At 34.8% G+C, this 22,784-nt stretch overlaps 1 protein-coding gene across 8 annotated transcripts in view; it reads left to right on the forward strand.

Annotated features, from left to right (window-relative positions):
• LOC126892895 (phospholipid transfer protein C2CD2L) overlaps window positions 1–22,784 on the forward strand; it is a 254,093-nt gene that overhangs the window by 217,316 nt on the left and 13,993 nt on the right. For 2 of the 8 annotated variants that reach the window (XM_050662719.1, XM_050662718.1), the window contains exons 7-12: window positions 1,652–1,841; window positions 4,086–4,227; window positions 5,681–5,787; window positions 5,935–5,958; window positions 9,431–9,622; window positions 10,710–10,941. In XM_050662719.1, coding sequence (XP_050518676.1) covers window positions 1,652–1,841; window positions 4,086–4,227; window positions 5,681–5,787; window positions 5,935–5,958; window positions 9,431–9,622; window positions 10,710–10,941 — 887 coding nt within the window. The remainder of the gene's footprint in view (window positions 1–1,651; window positions 1,842–4,085; window positions 4,228–5,680; window positions 5,788–5,934; window positions 5,959–9,430; window positions 9,623–10,709; window positions 10,942–22,784) is intronic. The other 6 variants (XM_050662721.1, XM_050662723.1, XM_050662725.1 and 3 more) reach the window with 6 other exon arrangements.

Below are 22,784 nucleotides of genomic sequence, written 5' to 3' on the forward strand. Positions count from 1 at the left end.
GCTTTTTCTTTCCAAGACTCAATCTGGTACTAGGCCTTCCTTTTCTCTTTAACCACCTATTGTAGAGCTTAACAAGATTTTTGGCATTCTAACTGGGTCATTTTTTGGACTTGTCCTAACCATCTGTCTTTGTGCTCTTACTATAGCAATTATATTAGGTTCTTTGTATAATTCTTCTAACTCTTTGTTTCTTCTTCGTGCCCACTGATTTTTCCGTCAAATATCCTTCGAAGTATTTTTCTTTCCCATACTTGTAACATTTATTGCTCAATTTTTGTCCTAGTCCAGGTTTTTGAGGCATACGTAACTGTTGGTCTTATTACAGTTTTATTCATTCTCAATTTAGCTACTACTACATATCGGTTTATAACGTTTTCCGCCGTTTTCGACTTCCAATCGCCACTGCGTCCGGTTGTTCCATAGATCCTCTTCTATGTTTCTTTCTCTCAGCTCTTTGTCTATTCCTTCGCTCCAACTTTTTGTCGGTATACCGCGTTTTCTCTTTCCTTCTGTGTCATTTTAGTATGTATTTCCTTTGGTATTCGTTGTTCATCCATTCTTTGTATATGTTCGAACCAGATAAGTTGTTTTGTCGATAAGTCATCGGTGATTGTTCGTTTGATTCCCATTATTTCTCTAATGCGTTCGTTAATACTCCTTTCTCTTCTACATCTTCCTGCAGCTCTTCTCCAAAAATCCATTTCCGTTTCTCTCAGCGTTGCTAGTGTTCTTTCTTTCAGTGACCGTACCTCACAGCTACATAGAGTTTTCAGTAGAGTGTCATATATCCCCTTTTTGCTTTCTTTGTTGATGAATTGGTCCCATAAACTGTTTAAAACATTGTGATGGCTTTTCTACTTGACGTATTTCTTTTTCTTATGGCTTTGTTTATTCTATGGTTCAAAATATTTATACTAGATATTTGTAGTCGTAGCAGTGTTTTATCGTGGTCTTATGTCGTCTAATATGAGATATTTTTGTTCTCCTCCAATGCACAAGTATTCGGCTTTCTTTTTAGTCACTTCTAGACCCCATATATCATACTCTTCAATTAATTTTCTTTGTTGTGGGTTGATTATATTAATTTTTCTTTGTTATGGGTTGATTGTATAGTACTTTGACGGCTTTTATTAATTCTGTATTAACATTCGTGCTTTCCATTGATTGAAACAGCTTCTTCAGTGGAATGCTATCGTAGGCTCTCCGTAGGTCGACGAGCAGCATGTGAATTTCTTGGTCCCGTGCCATGTTAATTTAGCTGCTTTGGATATATTTTTGCTTCTGGGTGTTCTATTCAGTCCATCAATGCAGAGATTTTCTGACATTCATCTTTTGATACTTAGTTTACTCGAAAATATAGTCCCTGAATAGTCAAATATATCTACCTGTCCAAGTTTATAATTTTTCTGTGCTGATCTTATACATATGTGCTTATATTATAGTTAACTGTAGATGGTGTGTCTCTTAGCAACTATTACTATACAACGCGTAAATGTTGGTTTATTCTTATTGCTGACTTCTTCTTCCAGTATTACTACACTTTTTTTTTTGCTGTCTGTTTATTTCATGACTATTGATTCATCTCCTACAAGTGTACTATCCTTTGTAAAATATTTGTAGAACCTTATATTAATAATTTACATTTTTTTAGCGATTTATCCCCGAATACAGCGGAACTGCTGTTCGAAATATACGACCACTCAGTGAAACCGAACAAATTCCTAGGTTTAGGTATAGTAGGAGTAGAAGAACTTCTGGTAAATCCATCTCAAAGGCAGATTATTTCTTTGCAGAGTCGACCATACGAGAGCGATCCAGTTTCAGGAACTCTAACTGTCGAGGTAAGTTACATTGGTCTTTTCGTAGACTCCTTTGTTTCTATATATACAAATAAATACAAATTACTTTATGATTTAAGGATTATGAATGAGGCTTCACATTATTTCTTTGAGCAGTGTTTGTTTTTCCGATTGGTAGGTTGCTAACCTTGCCAATCACCCTCCACATTTTATCCAGACTTGAGACCGGCTGTGTTAACCGCAGATCTTTCTTTTCCACCCCGCAATTACCTCAGGTAGTGAGAAATCGTTAGAATACAACAAACCGGCATATTTATGTTCTGTGGATCTTAAAAAAGAATTTGACAGGGTCAAATTAAAGGACGTTATCCATTTGTTATACTCAAGAGTGGTACCTCTAGGAATAATTAAAACGATCGAAAACATCTACCAGAACAACACAATAAAAGAAGAAGTAGAAGATGAACTAACTAACCCAATGGAAGCTGGCAATGGGATAAGACAGGGGGAATCCTTGAGTCTTTTATTGTTCAACCTGATAATGGATGAAATAATAAAAAAAGTAAGAACTAAAAAAGGATACCAAATGGGAGAAAAACAACTTAAAATAATCTGCTATGCAGACGATGCAATACTAATCTCTCAAAGTGAAGATGATTTACAACGTATGCTGCACCAATTTAACATAACCGCCAGATAATTTAACATATTATTTTCCCCAAAAAAGACAAAATGCATGGTTATAACAGCAAATCCAATAAGGTGTAAATTGGAGCTGGAGGGTCAGATAATAAAATAAGTGATGGACTTTAAATATATAGGTATCACACTATCTAGCTACGGAAGGCTCGAAACAAAAGTGGAAGATCAAGTGAATAGAGCAAACAGAGCCTCAGGTTGCCTGAATGACACAATATGTAGAAATAAAAATATCGGAAAAGAAATGAAAGACAGAATTTACAAAACAGTCATCAGACCAATAACGACATACGCGGCAGAGACACGACCCGACACAGAGAGGATAAAAAGGTTGCTCGAAACAGCGGAGATGAGATCCCTTCGAAAAATCGATGCTAAGACTCTATGGGACAGAGCTAGAATTACAGATATACGACGGAGATGCAAAGTGGACACCATTAATAACTGGGTAAGAAACAGAAGAATAGAATGAAATGACCGCATAGGCCGTATGACAACAAATAGAGTAGTAAGGACAGCGAGAGACGGTTCCCCAATAGGAAGACGATCAGTGGGAAGACCACGAAAACGATGGAACGACAACTTACTAGGGGCACATTGAAAAAAAAAACAAACACAGTCATGTCTATACAAAAAGAAGAAGAAGGATGATGAACGAAAAGAATTGATTTATATCTGGCTCGAAGGACCATAACTTGTAGCTAACGCTTGAAGTGTTTTGTATTTACTGCATTAAATGAAAACCCACACTATAAATGCTATCTATGTATTTATTGCATTTAAAAGCGCGACAATTTTGCATGTGTGTGGGTCTGTATGTGAACACTGACTCTGCATTCGTCAGGTCAAAGTGCGTAGGCATCTATGCGCACTGAATAAAAATCAATTTTGGGGGTGTGTGGCGCGTACAAGAAACAACAGAAAGCATGTCGAATATATGACTTTCTTTTATATCGAGTTTAACAATTCAACATTAATATAATTCAATATTAATGGACAAAAGATAGTTTAATAATACCGTCTTAATAATATGTGTATAACTCTTACTTATTTACTTACTCCGTGGCGTAAAAACCTTTCCTGGGATTTAGCCGACTTGACAACATGCCTCCACTCTTCTCTGTCTTGAGCAATCTCCACCTAGTTCTCCACGCCCATAGCTTTCCAGTTTCCTGCTATATTATCTCAAGGTCGTCCACGTGGTCTTCTTCCAGTTGGGACTTCTTCTCATACCAGCCTTGCTGTTCTTTGGTCAGAATGTCTTCTGAGGTGCCCTGCCCATTGGAGTCTTCTGAACTTTATTTCTTTTATGATGTTCAGGTCTGGGTAAAGCTCTTTGAGCTCTTTGTTAGTTCTTATCCTATATTCTCGTACTGGTTTCTCAAGCACAGGTCCAAACATCTTCCTTACGTAGTCTCTCTTCGTTTGCCTTTGTTGTCGTCCACGTTTCGCTTCCATACATTAATACGGGTCGTATGATTGTTTTATATAGTTGTATTTTATAAGTCGTGTTATTTGTTTTTTGTTTAATATAACAAAATATTTTTGTTTGTATAACTCTTACGCTAAAACATTTATTTTTTGCAGTTCTTGTTCATAGAGGGTGCTGATATACCAAATATAAGTGGTAGCCAACCTTATAAAATTAAGGAAACCTTAAGGAGTCCATCTCCTGCGACTAATAGGCTTAATGTTACTAATACTATGACTACTTCAACGTTCCAAAATGGTAAGAATGTACTTTTATTATAAATTAAAGTAAACATATAATCATTCGCTCAGTGGTTAATTTCCCACATTATACAGAGTGAGTTTTATGTATGGAAAGCCTCAATTATGTCGAAAACGGCTTGCACGATTTTTATAGATTTTGGTGGGTAAGGGTTTTCTAATGCGGCCGATATTATAGTGGTAATTACATTGTTGTCAGATCTTCCGTTTTTCTGGAAATCTAATGAACTTTCTTATTTCAAAGTCATACTAATTATTATTTTCATGTAATATTCCCTATACCTAAATGCCGTAATTTCGGAGTTATTGCTACATTTATTTAAAAAAAATTAAAACAAATTATAAAAATCAGTTTTTTCGGCCCGGGCAGATATTAATTTTAGGTTCCTTGGATCATTAGGAACAATAAAGGGATTTTGTAATTTTTCTTAAAAAGTTAATCATTTTCGAGTTATAGTTATAGTATTCGAGTTATCATATTTCGAGAATTTAAAACTGATAAAAAACTAAATATGACAATTTTCAAGGCTTAAAAACATAAGTAAAAATATTATTTTTGAAATTACAAAATGCCCAAATTTAAGTTCAACCTTATTTTATCGGTCCCGGAGTAATTTGGGCCTTTTTCACTTTAAAACATTGTTTTTTAGTTGTTAATGCGATCGCCCGTTCTCTCATAATCACTTCATTAACAATTAAAAAACGATGATTTAGAATAAAACATGGCAAAAAATCTTATGGTGAGTCGATAAAAGAAGGTTTAAACTTGAATTTTATTCACTTCGTAATTTAAAAAAATATATTTTTGACTTGTGTTTTTGAGCCTTGAAAATCGTAATTTTTCGTTTTGTTTGTTTTTTTTAGTTTTAAATTGTTTATAACTCAAAAACGATCGACGAGAAAAATTACAACAGACCTTTCTTGTTTCCAATGATCCAAAAAACCTAAAATAACGTCTGCGGACCGAAAAAATAGATTTTTATACTTTTCGTTTAATTTTTTTTTTAATAAATGTAGCAATAACTCCGAAATTGTGGCATTTAGGTATTGGCAATATAACACGAACAATAATCAGCATTTCTTAAGGACTTCAAAACGGATATACAGGGTGTTCCATTTGAAATAAGAAAGTTCATTAGATTTCCAGAAAAACGGACGATCTGACATCAACGTAAATATCACTATAATATCGGCCGCATTAGAAGACCATTACCCACCAAAATCTATAAAATTCGTATAAGTCATTTCCGAGATCATTGAGGCGTTCCGTACATAAAACTCACTCTGTATATGGAGGTAATGGATGTTCATATATTCTGTTTTAAATTATTTTGTTTGTTTGATCTGTGGTGAATACTTTTCTTTTTGTTCTCAACTCTCTATATTTTAATTTAGTTGATCAATTAAGGAAAAATCTACAATAATTTTTTAATACATTACTTATTTTACAGATGCCCTTACAAACGGCAATCATTTACCTGACATGGGATACAGAGACTTAGATAGAAATAGGCAAAATCCGAACACAAATACCCTGGTGATTCATAGCATGCAACGGGTAAGGAACGATTACTTCTATCATATCATAACAATCAGTACTCATAGCAAAATCCACCACATTTTGCGTAGAAATACGACTTTGTATATCATTTGTATTCATCCATTACCATTTGTAACTAACCAATCATTTTATTTTTGATTTTAGCAACCTTCCCAAAGGCTAGTGAAGGTAAGGTTTAATGTCAACTACTTTAATATGTCATTTTTGTGTGTCTAACATCTAACGAAAATAGTGGATGAAATTTTAAACAGAAACATGTTTATGCTTCAAATGAATATAATAAAACCAAATACATGATAATAACAAAAAAAAAAACAAATATAGAAACAAACATAAATTTGGGGAATGTACCGATAGAAAGAGTAGATACATACAAATACGTAGGAACCTGGATTTCAGACAATAATGTTCAAATAAAAGAAATAAGGGCCAGGATATAAATAGCAAGATATGCGTTTGTAAAAATGAAAACAATTCTCTGCAACAAAGACCTTGGATTAGAACTGAGAGCAGTGGCGGCCCGTGAGGTAGTGCCATAGAGCCATGGCACTACCTTGCTAACTATGCAGAAACATATTTTTTATCTTAAAAACATTTTAATGCTTGTTTATTTTTTTTGTGAATATTTCTCTTTATTTTTATAAATTATATCAAATCTGGCAACTGTGTAGCGCAATGCAAATCTACCGACTCTGGCCACCCACAGCTGACCGGATAAAGGATGAAAATCATAAAAATCCCAGTGCCGAACGGCATAGTGGCTCGTGAGAAAAGAGAAAGATTGTATGAGCATCCTGTGTAAGTGACAGAGAGAGAGCGGTATTGCACTTTTAACATACGTTTAAATTGGAGTCTCCGTGCCAGGCTCGAAATCTCGAAAAGGAAGTTAGTGGATCTTAAGATACAATGTTTTAGATCTACATATTTCTAGTTTCTTTACGCGTTCGCTTGACGCTATTGTGTTTATTGTCTACTACTGTATTGTATATTTGTGTTTATACTCTACTATATTTTTTAATTTGTAATTATTAGTTAGTGCGTTGTGATCGTGGGTGTCGTAGGTATAAAAATAATATTTTGATTATTTTCTACGTTTAATTTATTTATTGACAATGAATCAAATTAGTATATTAAAAAACTCTTTTGGTGGTTTTTCGTTAGAAAAAAAACTACAAATTAAAGAACTCGGTCGGCCTTTACCCGATTTAAAAATTGAAAAACAAAGTGGAAATGGACAAAAACTTCGCTGTCGTAAGTTTAATAAAATTATTTATGATAAAAATAGCTGGTTGTGTGGTTGCGAACAAACTAATAAACTCTTCTGTTTTGTATGCGTTTTGTTTAGAGGTGACGAGACTTGGTCAAACAAAGGCACCGATGATCTTGTACATATATGGGAGAAATTGAAATCCCATGAAAAATCTAAAGTGCACATGAATAACGTTTTTAGCTTTTCAATGCTTGGTAAGTTAAATATAAAAACCCAATTAAATTCAGCTTATCGTGATACTCTATTTTATATTTTATATCCTTTTTGACCATATCGTAAAACCGCCACAAAAAATTTAGGCAGCTGCCCGGATTCTGGCACTACCTTCCTAAAGTTATACGAGCCGCCACTGACTGAGAGTAAGAGCTTTCAGATGCTATGGACTTGAAAGCTGGACATTGAAGCAAGAACACATAAATAAGTTACACTACAGTCCTTTGAAATGTGGTTTTACAGAAGGATGCTTATAATAGCATGGACACAGAAAAAAACTAACACGGAAGTATTGCGAGAAGTGGACAAACTACGAAATTATAAACACGATAAAAATAAGAAAGTTACAATATCTAGGACACGTAATAAGGAGACAACGATATGAACTACTAAGATTGATCATACAGGGAAAGATAAGAGGAGGAAGGAGTATAGGAAGAAGGAGAGTGTCATTGTTGAAGAATTTAAGGGATTGGTTTAAGTGAACTTATACAAAACTCTTCAGAGCAGCGGTAGATAGAGTAAAGATAGTGATGATGATATCCAACCTCCAATTAGGAGACGGCACTTATAGAAGAAGTGTAATCTATTGTAAGAATTGATTTATGATTAAACTTGGTATACTTCAGATACACAGTATCTGAAGCATGGAAGTTTATAGAAAACCTCAAAAAAGATCGCAATGAAACAGGGAAATTAAACCCCATAGGTATGTCAGAGTGGGAGAAATATTACAAACCCCTTTTGACTCAACCCGCGCCAGCTGGTGATGTGGTTACTTCAGTTATAGGTCCGTTCAACAAAATGGCTCCTAACTGAGTTCCATCCTCTTCGATCAGCAGCGAATGGGTTAAGCAAGACCACATTGCGAAATAAATTACAGAGACTTCAGCGCAGGTCCAATAGACGAAGATGAAGTAGAACAATCAGTGTGGACGAGATAAGACGAACCTTAAAGGAAATGGAAAATGGGAAAGCCACAGGACCTGGAAACACCCCCTTTGTATTAATAAAACTCGGGGACCGTCAATACTGATGTAATTGTTTTTAATAAATGGTCTTTAGTAATGGTTGTATGCAGTGTGTCTGCGTAACTTGTTGTTGTAATATGCAATTACATTCTTCTAATGGAAATTTTGAATTTTTTTTTCAAATTACGGATACCTAATATCATTTTTATTACAATAACTCAGTTATTATTAATTCTACGAAAAAAGTTATTCATTATAAAAAGGTCTGTATACGCTCTGAGCTTCGCTGGTGGCGCTCCTGAGCTTCGCTGGTGGCGCTCCTAGCGGATTACTAATTCAACTTTCACCGGTAATTTTTAAATTTATTATTTAATTGTTATTGCTTAATATTTACAACGCAAAAAAGTAATTAAATTGTAATCGATTTTTTTAAGATTTTGCTAATCATTTTGACGTTCTATTGATCAAATATGAATTTCTTACTTCGGATACTTTCACAGTTATCGTGTAGATGGCGCTAAGATTAATAGAATAATTTATATTTACATATTACGGAACAGTAAAAAAACTTAAATTCAGTATTTAAAACGTAAGTATATTTAAGATAAAAATATATACCACAGCTTTGACCAACTAATATTTTTTATAATTAATGTTTTTAATTTTAATTTTAAATTAATCACTTTGACATTTATGTCAAATTTCCGGTAAACGTTTACAGACTTGTCACTACTGGCGCTCGCGAATTTGTAAATATCCCCTCTACGTACGAGCTCACAGCGTATAGTCTTACAACTAAGATTCAATTATATGATATTGTGACACTATTTAGTATGCTCACGAATTGGCCTATTTCTTCATTGGCCTAGTTCAGTCGATACACAGTCTCCAGCCGGTTCACACAACCCAGTAGGCGTCGGTCGGTCATAAACCCTCGCTGGGCAAAAGAATAACAAACCCTTACGAGATATAAACAAGTCACGCCTTTTTTTTACCAAAAATAAATAAATATATTATTGACAGTTGTTTGCGTTTTATTAATATTATTTTATTTATGTGTTTCCGTGAACACCACGGAACAGTAGTAACAGCTATAACTATATGTTTAAAATTCCATCCAACTAGCTTTATTACATTAATTTTTTTTGTGTGTGCATTTTGGTTTTATTTTTCAATTAACACTAAGGTCGAGCTAAATAACGGCGCCTGGAAAGAGATCGAAACAATCGAAGTGAACACCGACGACAAAGACATCGATGAAGGCGTTGATGGTATGGAACAGAGCAATGGAAAAACCAATGGTAACATTACGAACGAATCCAATGGTACTGCCAATGGAGAAAGTAAGGACGCCAAAAATGACAACGCTACATCCAAGGTTTGGCTTTTTAGATTTTTTATCATACTAATAATAATTTTTGCTTAACGTTTCTCTGTAAGTAAAGCATTTTCAGATGCGGCATTTCTTTGTATTTTAAAACGTTATAATATTTATTACAAAGAAATTCACATAGTGTTAGATCTAGTCAACAAACTGAATGATCAAGTTAAGGCAATGGCATTCTTTACAATACAGCTAATACCAACAAAAAGATGGATACATCATTATAAGAATCTACTTACCGAAGAAAGATCAAAATACAAATAACAAGCACAAAATGAACTAAATATAGAAGGCAAACAACTACTAATTGATGAATCAGTAGTGACTCAGAAATTGTTTAGATCTCTTGCATACATATTCACAAAGTACGTCAATGAAGAAAGCATCCCAGAGGAATGGAAAACAGCTTTCATAACCTCGATACATAAAAAAGGTAATAAATTAGACTGCAATAACTACTGAGGGCTATCAGTAACGAGTACGGTGAGTAGGATATATGGAAGAATAATCAAAGATATGATCGAAGAAGAAAACAAAAACCAAGAAGAAGAAGAGCAGAGCGGATTTCGAGCTGGTAGATGCAACCGAGCACCATTTCGTGAGGTCATTTTGAATCAAACCAGGTTTTAGTCGTTTAGGTATCGTTGAAAAGAATTAGGAACTAATTTTCAAACGTAGTATTACTTGCCATATGATCCTATAAATATGACTATTACACCAATTATAAAATGGTGTCTGTCCAAGATATATGTCTTATGGCTGGTTGCACCAACAGATCTTAAGCTTAAGACTTGCATTAAGCTCAGCTTACGAAACATGCGCGTCTTAGATCAATTTTCAGCTTGCCACAATAGATTGCCCCGTGGAGTGCTTAGAGAAGAATCGAAAATTATGATGCAACGTAAGTGAGATTTCAAGCGGCCCTATCTCTAAGCTGAGCTGAGCTAAGCTGGAGCTTAAGATTTGTTTCAGTTTGCGGTTCAGAAAATACGTTATGAAGGAAATAGTTTAGATGCCCACTGTATAACTGTTCCATCTTCTTTTTCCCGTTACTTCTGTTAATACGTATGTTATATTTTAGCCCGGTGACTATAGCTTTACAAACACCACATCACCACAGCTCCAGAACGAATCTCAACAAAATCTAGAATTTAGAGGTAGGTCTAGGAAACGTAGAGACTTCTTCGGAACGATTAAGAGAAGACTTGGCAAGTCGATGAACAGATCAAAATCTGCTGGTCCAGAAAATGATCTAGGACGTGATGATTCCCTGAATAGGTCTGTGTCAGCAGATCGAGGGCGACATGATGAAAGTAAGTATATAATTTGTTTTACTATTTTATTGACTTGTATAAAGACTAGCTCTAAATCATTCACTGCTGACAACGTCCCAGGGCCTCGATTTTTGACCTTTCGCTTCATTATCGAACGTATTCGCTTCATATACTAAACAGATACGAAACGAATACGTTCGATAACGAAGCGAAGGGTCAAAAATCGAGGCCCAGATCATATCTCAGCGATATACTACATTACTACTACATTTAGAGAACTATAGTTTTTAATAATGTACCTATGTGTTTAATATTTATTTTATATTTATATCTTCCTCTAGACCTCATCAATCTATTGCTAGATATAAGCCTCTTTATAGCTCTTTCTTACTTTTCTGCGACTTTTCTTCAGGTTTTTCTCGCTATTTTTCAATTATTATCTACCCATCTTAGTAGCGGCCTTCAAACTATTATCTGTCACATGTTGTGACACGTGTTCGGCCACGATACTGGAGTCCACGCAATAAATAGAATCAATCGATTTCTTTTTCTTCCTCTTTTTAATCAATTCTGCTTGTTCATTCTTCTTCTTGATGTGCCTATCCGTGACGAATGTTGGCGATCATCATGGCAATCTTCACCATATCTGCAGCAACGCGGAAAAGCTGCACAGATGTTGTATTGAACCAGGTTCTGAGGTTCTTTAACCAGGATGTTCTTCTTCCTGGACCTCGCTTTCCAAATATTTTTCCTTGCAGGATGGCTTGTAGGAGGGCATATCTGGATTTATTTCGCATAATGGGTCCAAAGTATTCCAACTTTCGAGATTTGATGGTGGTTAGTACTTCTCGGTTCTTCCCCATTCTTCTAAGAACCTCCTCATTTGTGACCCGATCAGTCCATGGGATTTTAAGAATTCTCCGATATAGCCACATCTCAAATGCTTCCAATTTTCGGCACATATCCTCGTTCAAGGTCCATGATTCAACACCAAAAAAGGACAGAGAAGACGTAACATCTCAGCATTCTTACTTTTATACCAAGAGAAAGGTTGTGGCTCTTGAAAACTGCCCCCATACGGTTGAAGATGGATCTAGCTTTTCCGATGCGCGCTCTTATTTCTTGGTTGTTGGCCCATTCTTCATTTATTATGATGCCGAGGTAGTTGTAGTGCCTCACTCTTTCTACAGGGGTTTGGTTGATATGGAGTTGACCTTCTGTTATCTTTTTCTTGCTGACGATCATAAGCTTTGTTTTCTTTACGTTTATATTGAGTCCATATTGTTGACTGTAATACGTGATTTTGTCCATGAGGACTTGTAGGTCTTCTAGGTTGTCCGCAAATACTATGGTGTCATCTGCATACCTGATATTATTTAGCGGGTACCCGTTTAGTAGAATACCTTTTTCAGTTTCGTGCAAAGCTTCGATAAATATTCTTTCAGAGTAAAGATTGAAAATTAGGGGGGACAAAATGCAGCCTTGCCTCACTCCACGCATGATTTTGACATATTCGGTAAGTTCACCGTCAACTCTGAGGTTTGCAGTCTGATTTCAGTAAAGGTTTCTAATTATTTTCAGATCATGGTTGTTAATTCCTGCTTCTTTTAGTATTTGCATCATCTTGGCGTGTTGTACTCGATCAAACGCCTTCTCATAATCAACCAGACATGCGTATACGTCGCAATTTACGTCTCTGCATCTCTGGAATAAGACTTGTATTGAAAACAAAGCCTCTCTCGTACCGACAGCATTTATGAACCCGAACTGGTTGGGAGAAATTTGATTTTCACATAGCTAGTAAATTCTCGTATGGATTACCTTTAGGAACAATTTTAGGAGATGACTCATCAGGCTTATCGTACGGTATTCTTCGCACTTTTGGCTCCTGGTTTTTGGGAAGTGCAATAAACTCAGACTTCAGCCATTCTGATGGTATTTGTCCAGAGTTGTATGTGTTGTTGAGTAGTTCTGCTTGTATATTATCGGGACCTGCTGCTTTGCCATCCTTTAGCTGTGTTATGGCAGAATAAACTTCCTGCTGTAATATTCTTGGTCCATCATTTACCTCTTCTTCTAGCTCAAAGGTGTTATCTCTTTCGTCATCAAATAGTTTTTCTAGATATTCTTTCCACGTTCTAATTTTACTCTGTTTATCTAAGATGATGTTTCCGTCAGAATCAGTTAGATTTCCTCTCTTGTTCATTGTTCCTCGCTTGTTCATTGGCGGATTGATACCTATTTGAAAAGTTGTCACTTCATCTTTTGCGTGGCCATCCCATACTTTTTCTGCCGATTGGTGATTTATCTCTTGCTATTTTGACCACACGAGTCTCCCCCGTTCTGCTCCTGTAGTTTTGCTATTCTTTTTGTATTTAGTGTCCATTCGTTTATACACTGTACGTTACATTTTCTTCTATTGTACTCACTACACTTTCGATTTTTCAGAATATTTTCTGTAATTCGTCTCAATAGGTACTCTCATCTCTGCCGTTTTCAATAGTCTTTGTGTTAAGGCTATGTCGGGATAGATATAAAGTCGGGACGACTTGTTTCTGATGTATATATTATTATTGGTCTTACACTGGCTTTATAAATTCCTGACTTCATCTCAGTATTACTATGTCGGTTTCGCCATATAGTGTTACTAAGGTATGTTGTCAGTCTATTTGCTTTTTGTACTTGATCTTTCACTTCTTTGTGCAGGTCTCCATAGCTGGACTGGACAGTGCAATTCTAAGGTATTTTATTACCATTACTTGTTTAATACTGATGCCATCGGTTTCTATTTTACATCTGATTGGTTCTTTGCTGGTCACATTAATTTATTTTGTTCTTATATTATGTTAAAACTGTAGACTAGTCTTACATACGAGGCCATGAGAGCCTAACTGATTTTAATATTACTTTACATAGTCAAAGATAATGATTAGAAGCTAAAAATGTCCGATTGTTTTAATAGTTTTATGTTGACCAAGAATCATTATTGGTCAACATACAATTACTAAAACAATCGAACATTGATAGCTTCTGATCATTTTCTTTGATTATGTAAAGTAATGTTAGGCCAATCAAAAATCAGTTAGGCCACTCTGGCTCTCATGGCCTCAACTATCTTCATCTCGATCTAATATTGAGTCGTCTGCGTAACAGAGTATTTTTACATCTTTGTTTATTATTTGTATTTTAACAGGTATTCCCTTAGGTTCCGACCATTTATTAGTCCTCTAAGACTAGCCATTTTCTTTGTTCTGTTTGTAATATCTGAGTTTCTGATTCTGTCTGTTATGGATATTTTTAACATTGCTCGTTTTATTGATCTTTGTTTCTTTTCTGTTTCCTTGTCAAAGGCATAGTTTCTAGTCCATTTGTATCTTCTGGTGATATAAAGCAATCATAGACTTTTTCTTTTGAAGCTATCCGTACCCTTAAATATGAAGTTTAATTAACTAATGGAAGCGCATATTAGTTAAACCCTCCGGACAACTTCAGAACTTTAGATTTCCTTACCCAACTTGATGGTATGTCCAAGGTACATATAGTTTTGGACATTTTCTATTAGTGTGTTATCAATGATTATATTATTCGAACTATATATGGCTTAATGTTTTGGTTTTATGTAAACTCACCGGTACAAAATTCCGCCACCCAAAATTTTTGATTAAGTTTGACAATTTATAACTTTATTATTTGTGCTCCGATTTTCAAGATTCTTGCACCAGTTTGTAGATTGTATTGATGTCGTTTGTGATTATTCCGATAACAAAAATTTTTGCTTCCATGGCATTATACAGGGGTGAATAAAAGCGTTGTATTTTCTCCTAACTTTAAAAAATTCTGTGGAAAAATGGAATAGCTGATTTTGTTTCATAGTACTGTCATATTATCCTGGAGGCATCACTAAAATTTTGTTTTTTGAATTATCCGAGTATCTCTTTTCTTGTAAGAGCTATACCATTTTTTGTAAATAAAAACACGGATTGACTTGACTCATAAAATAGAGGTTGGATTGATAAGATTAGAATGGCCCATATGCAGCCCAGATCTCAATCCTATTGAGCATTTATGGGATGAATTAAAAAAAGTTATTCGCCGTCATCCTAGGCAAAGCAAACAAACGAAATGGGACACTGAAGAACTAAAATAAGAGCAAGTAAGAAGGAAATATCAGGAAGAACTAGAAAAATATCTAATAATGGACGACAATCAAGAATGTGTTGATGTGAAACGGGAGTGGAGCTGCATAAAAGACGCCATACAGGAAGCAGCAGAAAAAACAATTGGCAAAAAGAAGAAGGAGAAGAAAAAATAATGGTACAATATCGAATGTCAAAAAATTATGGAAAAAAAAGTGGAAGCGAGATTAAAATGGATAAGAACGAACACGGCAGAAGACAGAGAAAACTACGAATTACTGAGAAATGAGGGCAAAAAAATAAACAGAAAACAAAAACGACAATGGACAGATTTAAAGATTCAGGAAATAGTGAACGAAAAATATAACAGAAATTCAAAAAAATTCTATAATAAAATAAAAGAAAACAATAGAACATTCAAAGGTAAACTAAAAGGAATAAAAAAACAAACAAGGTAAAATTGTAGAGGAAGATAAATAATATAAAGAAATATGGACAAGTCACTTTAAAGAATTACTAATTGAACCAGTTATAAATGATGAAATAGAAGACGAGGACGAAGAAGAAACGATCACACAGGAACCAACATTAGAAGAAGTAAAAAAGATTATAACGAATGGGAATAATGGAAAGGCACCTGGGAAGGACGGAATAAATCTAGAACTAATAAAATACGGAGGTGACATATTGCATGAAAACATACATGAATTGATTAAAAAAATATGGAAAGAGGAGACAATGCCGAACGAGTGGGAAATTGGACAGATTATAACGATTCATAAAAAAGGCGACCAGTATGAGTGTAAGAACTACAGAGGTATTACACTATTAAACGTTGTCTATCAAATATTATCGTCAATAATACAAAAGAGGTTAACGGATGAAACAAAAAATATCATAGGACAATACCAATGCGGCTTCGTAAAAGGCAGATCAACAACAGATGCAATACATACCATTAAACAAATCATGAAAAAAGCACACGAACATCAACACGAAATAGAAATATTATTTATAGACTTTGAACAAGCCTTTGACTCTAGAAGAGAAAGGAAAATAAAGAGAAAGGAAATAATGAAAGCCCTAAAATATCAAGGAGTAAGTATAAAACTAAGAAATCTAATAAAAATGTCAATGAACAAATCAAAAATTAGTATTCTAACACAAAAAGGGGAAACAGAAGAATTCGAAATAAATAAAGGAGTGAGACAAGGTGACTCACTATCAGCAACACTATTTAACCTGGCAGTAGAATTTTTGTTAAGAAAGATCCACAAGGGAAACCTAAAAGCATCAGGTTACCAACTAATCGCCTATGCAGATGATATAGCGATAGTAACAAAAACACGAAAAATCATGAAAAAAATTACTAATGGAGATTGAAGAAAAGGGAAAGAAGATGGGACTAAGAATTAATGAAAAGAAAACAAAATTAATGAAACTCGGAAAAGCAGAACAAAACAGAGAGATAAGGATAGGAAATAAAAAATTCGAAGAAGTACAGAAATTTAAATACCTGGGCGTTATGATAAACAACAAAGGGGGAAGAGAAACGGAGATCGAAGAAAGAATAACTGCGACAAACCGGGTATACCAAGCAAATAGAAAACTACTAAAGAGTAAAATATTGACCAAACAAACAAAAATGAATATATATAAAACAATAATAAGACCAATAATGATGTATGCAGCATCCCCCGTATAATATATGCACCCCCGTATAATGCCATCTAAGCAAAAAAAATTTGTTGCCGGAATAATAACAAATGACATCAATACATGTCCCTACAAACTGATGCTAGAATCTTGAAAATCGGAGTACAAATAATACAGTTATAAATTGTCAAACTTAATCAAAAATTTTGGGTGGCGGAATTTTGTGCCGGTGAGTGTAGATTCATTTGCAGTCCTATCTGTATGACAGATTATTTAGTTCGCTTATTTCAGCTCGTTATCATTTCAGCCGTTATGCGGTCGCTTCCTAGACTCTTGTTCATTTTGTACCGAGGTTGCCTACTACATTTATGTCCACTCAATTTCCACGTCGATTAGTTATAACACTGTCTGCCAAACCTTCACTCAAATCCTCGTTATATTATACCCATCTTAATACTGGGACTCGAAGCGTCCTCAAAGCGTCTTGTCCACAGATGGCATCCACTCTTCAGGTCACATCTCCTATTTATGTTCGCCGAACTCTGTAGGCACCACAATTCCTATAGAATGGAAGTCCTCAGAAACACTCCTTAAGAATACCGCAAGGATTAATACAAAGAACAAGAGAAGAAGGTATTTGTGTTTTCCAATATCATTGCACAATGATACCTAACCTAGTGCGGATATAGCTACAGCTACAGAAAGACCAGTTCCTTGCTTGAAGAGGTTTGAAAAGCCCAAAACAAGGAGTTTCCTCGTTTTTTTCATTCATTCCTCATCTGCATTTCAATTTAAGAGTAAACTTAATAGGTACGTTCATCTTCACTAGTGGCACCTAGGTGAAATCTGGTTGTCACTTCGTTGGTTTTTGAAACTTGATTTTGATATGAGGATATATTAGTTATAGTATATAATGACCTCTTTATGAGTTTTAGATATAGATCATCTATAGATGAGACCTATAATAATTATTATAATGATATATATCACCTGAAGTGATTTTTGACAAATCATTGAACGATGAAATTTTGGTTTTTACTAGCATGTTAAACGGCATTAATGGCTATCTAAAATTGATATTTTTTGAATGGTTAAAGACATAGAATCGCGACTTAATATGTCTCAGAAATATTTTGCTTCATTGGAACTGCATGTGTAGTCCTTTGGCTAAGCTTGAAAAATACTAATTACCAAATAAAGCTGTAATTTATTTTGACAGTTTTACTTACTAACAAACAGAAATAGTCAAAGAAATTACATGACGCCACTACATCACGAAGGAGAGAAGATAGAGGAGGAGAACAAAGATCAACTTTTGTGATCTTGAAACAATGTTTATAATGTACGCCGGACGTATCAACTTATTAGTTGCGGGACCAACTTAAGTCAATGTTTGATTAGATTCAAAATTACAATTTACTAATACTTAGACTTGCCAAGTCTTCACATGATATCGTAAGTATAAGTAATAAAAAAATTGGGTTTGTTTTTATTTACTAGTAAATGTGTAAGTAATATCAACGAATATAGACATTAATAGAATGATACAAAGAAACAAAGGAAAAAAGTACCCAATTGGGGACACTGACCCCGCCAGACATCTGGAAAGTTTTTTGATAACCAAAACCTCTATTTGCTTTCTCCTATTTTCGTCGTCTCTTGTGCTTATACAGTGCGGTGGAATAAGTGTTGCCCCCCCTGTTAACTTGTTTATTTTAAGAATATAAGCAAAACGCTCGAACAGGTTGATTTTTAAACTAACCATAGTATATTATAGCATCAACGTTTCGAACTTTACGCTATACCTCTTCAGGTAACAGCCATAACTTTGATTTTTTTAAATGGGAAAGTACATCATGTGACACCTCATTTGAAAGCTCTTAAAATACTGAGTTCAAAAATGTATAATACTTTAATCCTGTTTGAGAGCGTAGGCGAAAAATTTCGGTCGAATTCTTTCTAAATGCAATCATTTTTTTCGAATCCTGAAAAAACCAATAAATATTTTTGAAAAATTTAAACGCAGAATGAAATATTACGGTATTCTCGATGGTCCAAAGTCCCTGAGAACTCCTGTAATGTTTATTTTAATAAGTCACAGTGGTGGAAAAAAGAAAAAATTTAGTGTGATTTTTAATTTCAAATATATCATTCAAAAGAAACTTTTTGTTTATTCTAAGGGACTGTCAGCCCTCGGTAATAATCTAATCTTTCATTCTGCGTTTAAATTTTTCAAAAATACCTATTAGTTTTCTCAGAATTCGAAAAAAATAAATGCGTTTAAAAAGAGCTCGACCGAAATTTTGGGCCTGCGATCTCAAAAAGGATTAAAGTATTATACATTTTTGAAATCAGTATTTTAAGAGCTGTTAAATGAGGTGTCACATGATGTACTTTACCATTTAAAAAAATCAAAGTTATGCCTGTCACCTGAAGAGGGATCGCGTAAAGTTCGAAACGTTGATGCTATAATATACTATGGTTAGTTTAAAAATCGACCTGTTCGATCGTTGTGCTTATGTTCTTAAAATAAACAAGTTAACAGGGGGGGGCAACACTTATTCCACCGCACTGTATATTGTAACATCCAGAGATACAGGATGCAGCTAGAAAGCAGTTTATTAACCAAAAGTCTTGGATTTAAAATATTGTTTATTATATTTTTGTTTCAATTATTCTAATTGTTTAAAAACTAGTAAACTTTGTATCTAAGGCTTTTCGTTGTTTTCCTCGTATTGCGAGAGATGTCGCTAGATTGCGTCTCAAAAGGTAGAATTATTGTATCGCGATGGTTTCCCTTAAATAGGCAGGGTTGTTAATATTCGCTTCAGAGTTGTGACTGCATAACTTCACTGAAGATGCATGGGATGCTGAAATAGCTATATGGAGATGGTGGTCCAACTCTGAATCGAATAAAAACAAAAATTGCCTTTATTCCAAAACCTCTATGTTTTTTACACTGGGTTCGGTGGACTCTTGCGCAATTGAGTAACTACTTTCAGGAATACCAGATAGTAGACAGCTTCAGCTGTCTTAGATCTAGTATAACTAATGATGGCAACTGCGTAGCATTGGTATGGCAGAAAATGCTGTGAGCCGCATTAAATTTTGGAAAGATAGATCTATCAGTCAAAAAGTAAAGATGATATTGGCGAATGCACTTGTATTCTCAATACATATTTCTATACGAGGCAGAAACCTGGACTCTTCATACACAAGAACTCCAAAAATCTTATGTCTTTGAGATATCTCTCTCTATTGTCGTTTCCACATTACTGAGGATCGCGATTTCTTCCAATATTCCTAACAATGTTTCTCCATTGGTCTCTATCTTCATATGCTCTAAGAGCTTCGCAGAATGAGTTTCCAGCTGAATGCTTTATTTGGTCAGACCATCTAGATGGTGATCGTCCTCTTGATCTTCTCCCCGGAACGTTTCCAGAAACAATTAATCTCTCCAAACTGTCGTCACCTCTGCGAACCACGTGACCAAAGAATTGCAGAATTCGTTGCAGACATATTGTGGACAGCCTTTTTTTAATGTTGAGTTGATTTAGAATGGAAACGTTTGTCCTATGAGCTGTCCAAGGTATGCGCAGCATTCTTATCCAGCACCACATCTCAAAGGCATCAATTTTTTGGCGCTCGCATGCGTGAAGAGTCCAGGTCTCTGCTCCGTATAGAAATATTGAGAATACAAGGGCATTCACCAGTCTCATCTTGATATTTTGAGAGATAGATCTGTCTTTCCAAACTTTAGTTAGGCGACTCATCGCATTTTTTGCCATACCAATACGTTTCCGAACTTCTGCTTCACAGTTACCATCGTTAGTTATACTATACCCGAGATAGACAAAGCTGTTTACTATCTGGTATTTCTGTAACATGTTAGTCAGTTGAATAGTGATGAGTCTTTGAGATATGGTGATGGAGAAGAAAGCTGCGCATACCTTGGACAACTTATCAGACAAATGTTTCCATTTCAATCCCCTTGGCATTAAGAAAGGGCTCTCCATAATATGTCCACAGCGAATTCTACAGTTCTTTGGTCACGTGGTTCGAAGAGATGACGATAATTTGGAGGTATTGATCGTTTCCCCTGAGAAGACCAACCAGATGGTCCGACAAAATTCAGAATGCAGCGAGCTACTCATTCTGCGAAACCGTTAGAGCAGTTGAAGATAGAGATCAATGGAGAAAATTTGTTAGGAGTATTGGAGGAAATCACTATTCTCAGTAATGGGGAAACGACAAGAGAGGGAGAAAAATAGGTGTTTTGGTCTATAACATATCATAGTGACTTGATGATTCCTTTTTGATATTTATGTTGTGGGTTGAATGATAACTTAAATATCCGTTGTAGTCCATGTGGTGAGACCGCTCCCGTCTGAAAAACATTTCTAATTCGGTTTCTCTGCGGATTCATGTTCAAAAATGTCCCCCTTTAAACAAATCTGAAGGGCGCCGGACGAAATTTTTGGGCAGAAATTGTTTAAACAATTTTTTTAAACAAATACATAAGATCACCTTTTATTGCTCCAAAAAATATATTTTTAGGTTTTTTTGGGTCATTCTAAACAAGAAAATTGTGATTTTTCTCAAAAATTGACAGTTTTTGTTTCGAGTTATAGGCGATTTAAAATCTAAAAAATGCGAAAATACGCATTTTCAAGGCTTAAAAACTCATATTTAAATTAGTATTTTTAAGGGTGCCAATAACTTGGATTAAAGTTTAAACATTCCTTTTCAAGATTCCGAAGAGTGATCGGGTCTAACTTCAATTTAGACCGTAGTTTTTTAATTGTTAATTATGCATGTCCATCCGATTTTTTGGCCGGTGCGGCGCGCTCTATTTCAAAAATCTCCTATTTTCCTCCGAAAAATATTTTTTCTAGATTTTTTGGGACATTCTAAATAAAATAAATTTCTTGACATGTTTCTCAAAAGTTACTAGTTTTAAAGTTATAAGCGATTTAAAATGCGAAAATTTGTTTTTTTGTCATTTTTCGGATTTTAAATCGCTTATAACTTTAAAACTATTAACTTTTGAGAAAAATGTCAAGAAACTTATTTTATTTAGAATGTCCCAAAGAATCTAGAAAAAATATTTTTCGGAGGAGAATAGGAGATTTTTGAAAATAGTGCGCGCCGCACCGACAAGAAAACCGGATGGACACGCATAATTAACAATTAAAAAACTACGGTCTAAATTAAAGATAGACCCGATCACTCTTCGGAATCTTGAAAAGGAATGTTTAAACTTTAATCGAAGTTATTGGCACCCTTAAAAATACTAATTTAGTAGTTTTTAAGCCTCGAAAATGCGTATTTTCGCATTTTTTTAGATTTTCAATCGCGTATAACTCGAAAACTGTCAATTTTTGAGAAAAATCACAAGATACGTTTCTTGTTTAGAATGACCCAAAAAACTTGAAAATATATTTTTTGGAGCAATAGACAGTGATCTTATGTATTTGTTTAAAAAAATTGTTTAAACAATTTCTGCCCAAAAATTCCGTCCGGCACCCTTCAGATTTGTTTAAAGGGGACATTTTTGAATATGAATCCGCAGGGAAACCGAATTAGAAATGTTTTTCCGACGGAAGCGGTCTCACCACATGGACTATTGGTTGAGTTGGTTTTCTGTAAATCACTCGCCCAACTATTGGTTTTCGACAAATACGTGAGATGCATTGTGTCAAATATTTGAATAACTTGTGTATGTACGTTATCATAACCAGGACCCTTTTGAATCTTCATTACTCACAGAGCTTGTTGAACCTTAAACACCAGAATTTTTGGGCCAGACCCATTCTTTTCAGTTGACGGATTGTTCTGCTTCTCCCTTTGTCTTTCCATCATGTTTTCAAGATGAAGACGGTACTTTTTTGCGATGCCAGTGAATGTGTCTCACAGAGATGGTAAAATGAAAGTTTTTTGTGTAGTGGATAAAGATAAACTTAAGAACTCTGAAATATACCATACCAATACCAGTTTTTGACCTACTACAGATTTTATCTTCGGACTTCTTTAATACTGTGACTATTTGAATTATACTTACATAATATCAATTCGAATTACCGGATAAGC

The sequence above is a fragment of the Diabrotica virgifera genome, chromosome 9, assembly GCF_917563875.1.
Source record: "Diabrotica virgifera virgifera chromosome 9, PGI_DIABVI_V3a".
Taxonomy (NCBI): Eukaryota; Metazoa; Arthropoda; class Insecta; order Coleoptera; family Chrysomelidae; genus Diabrotica; species Diabrotica virgifera.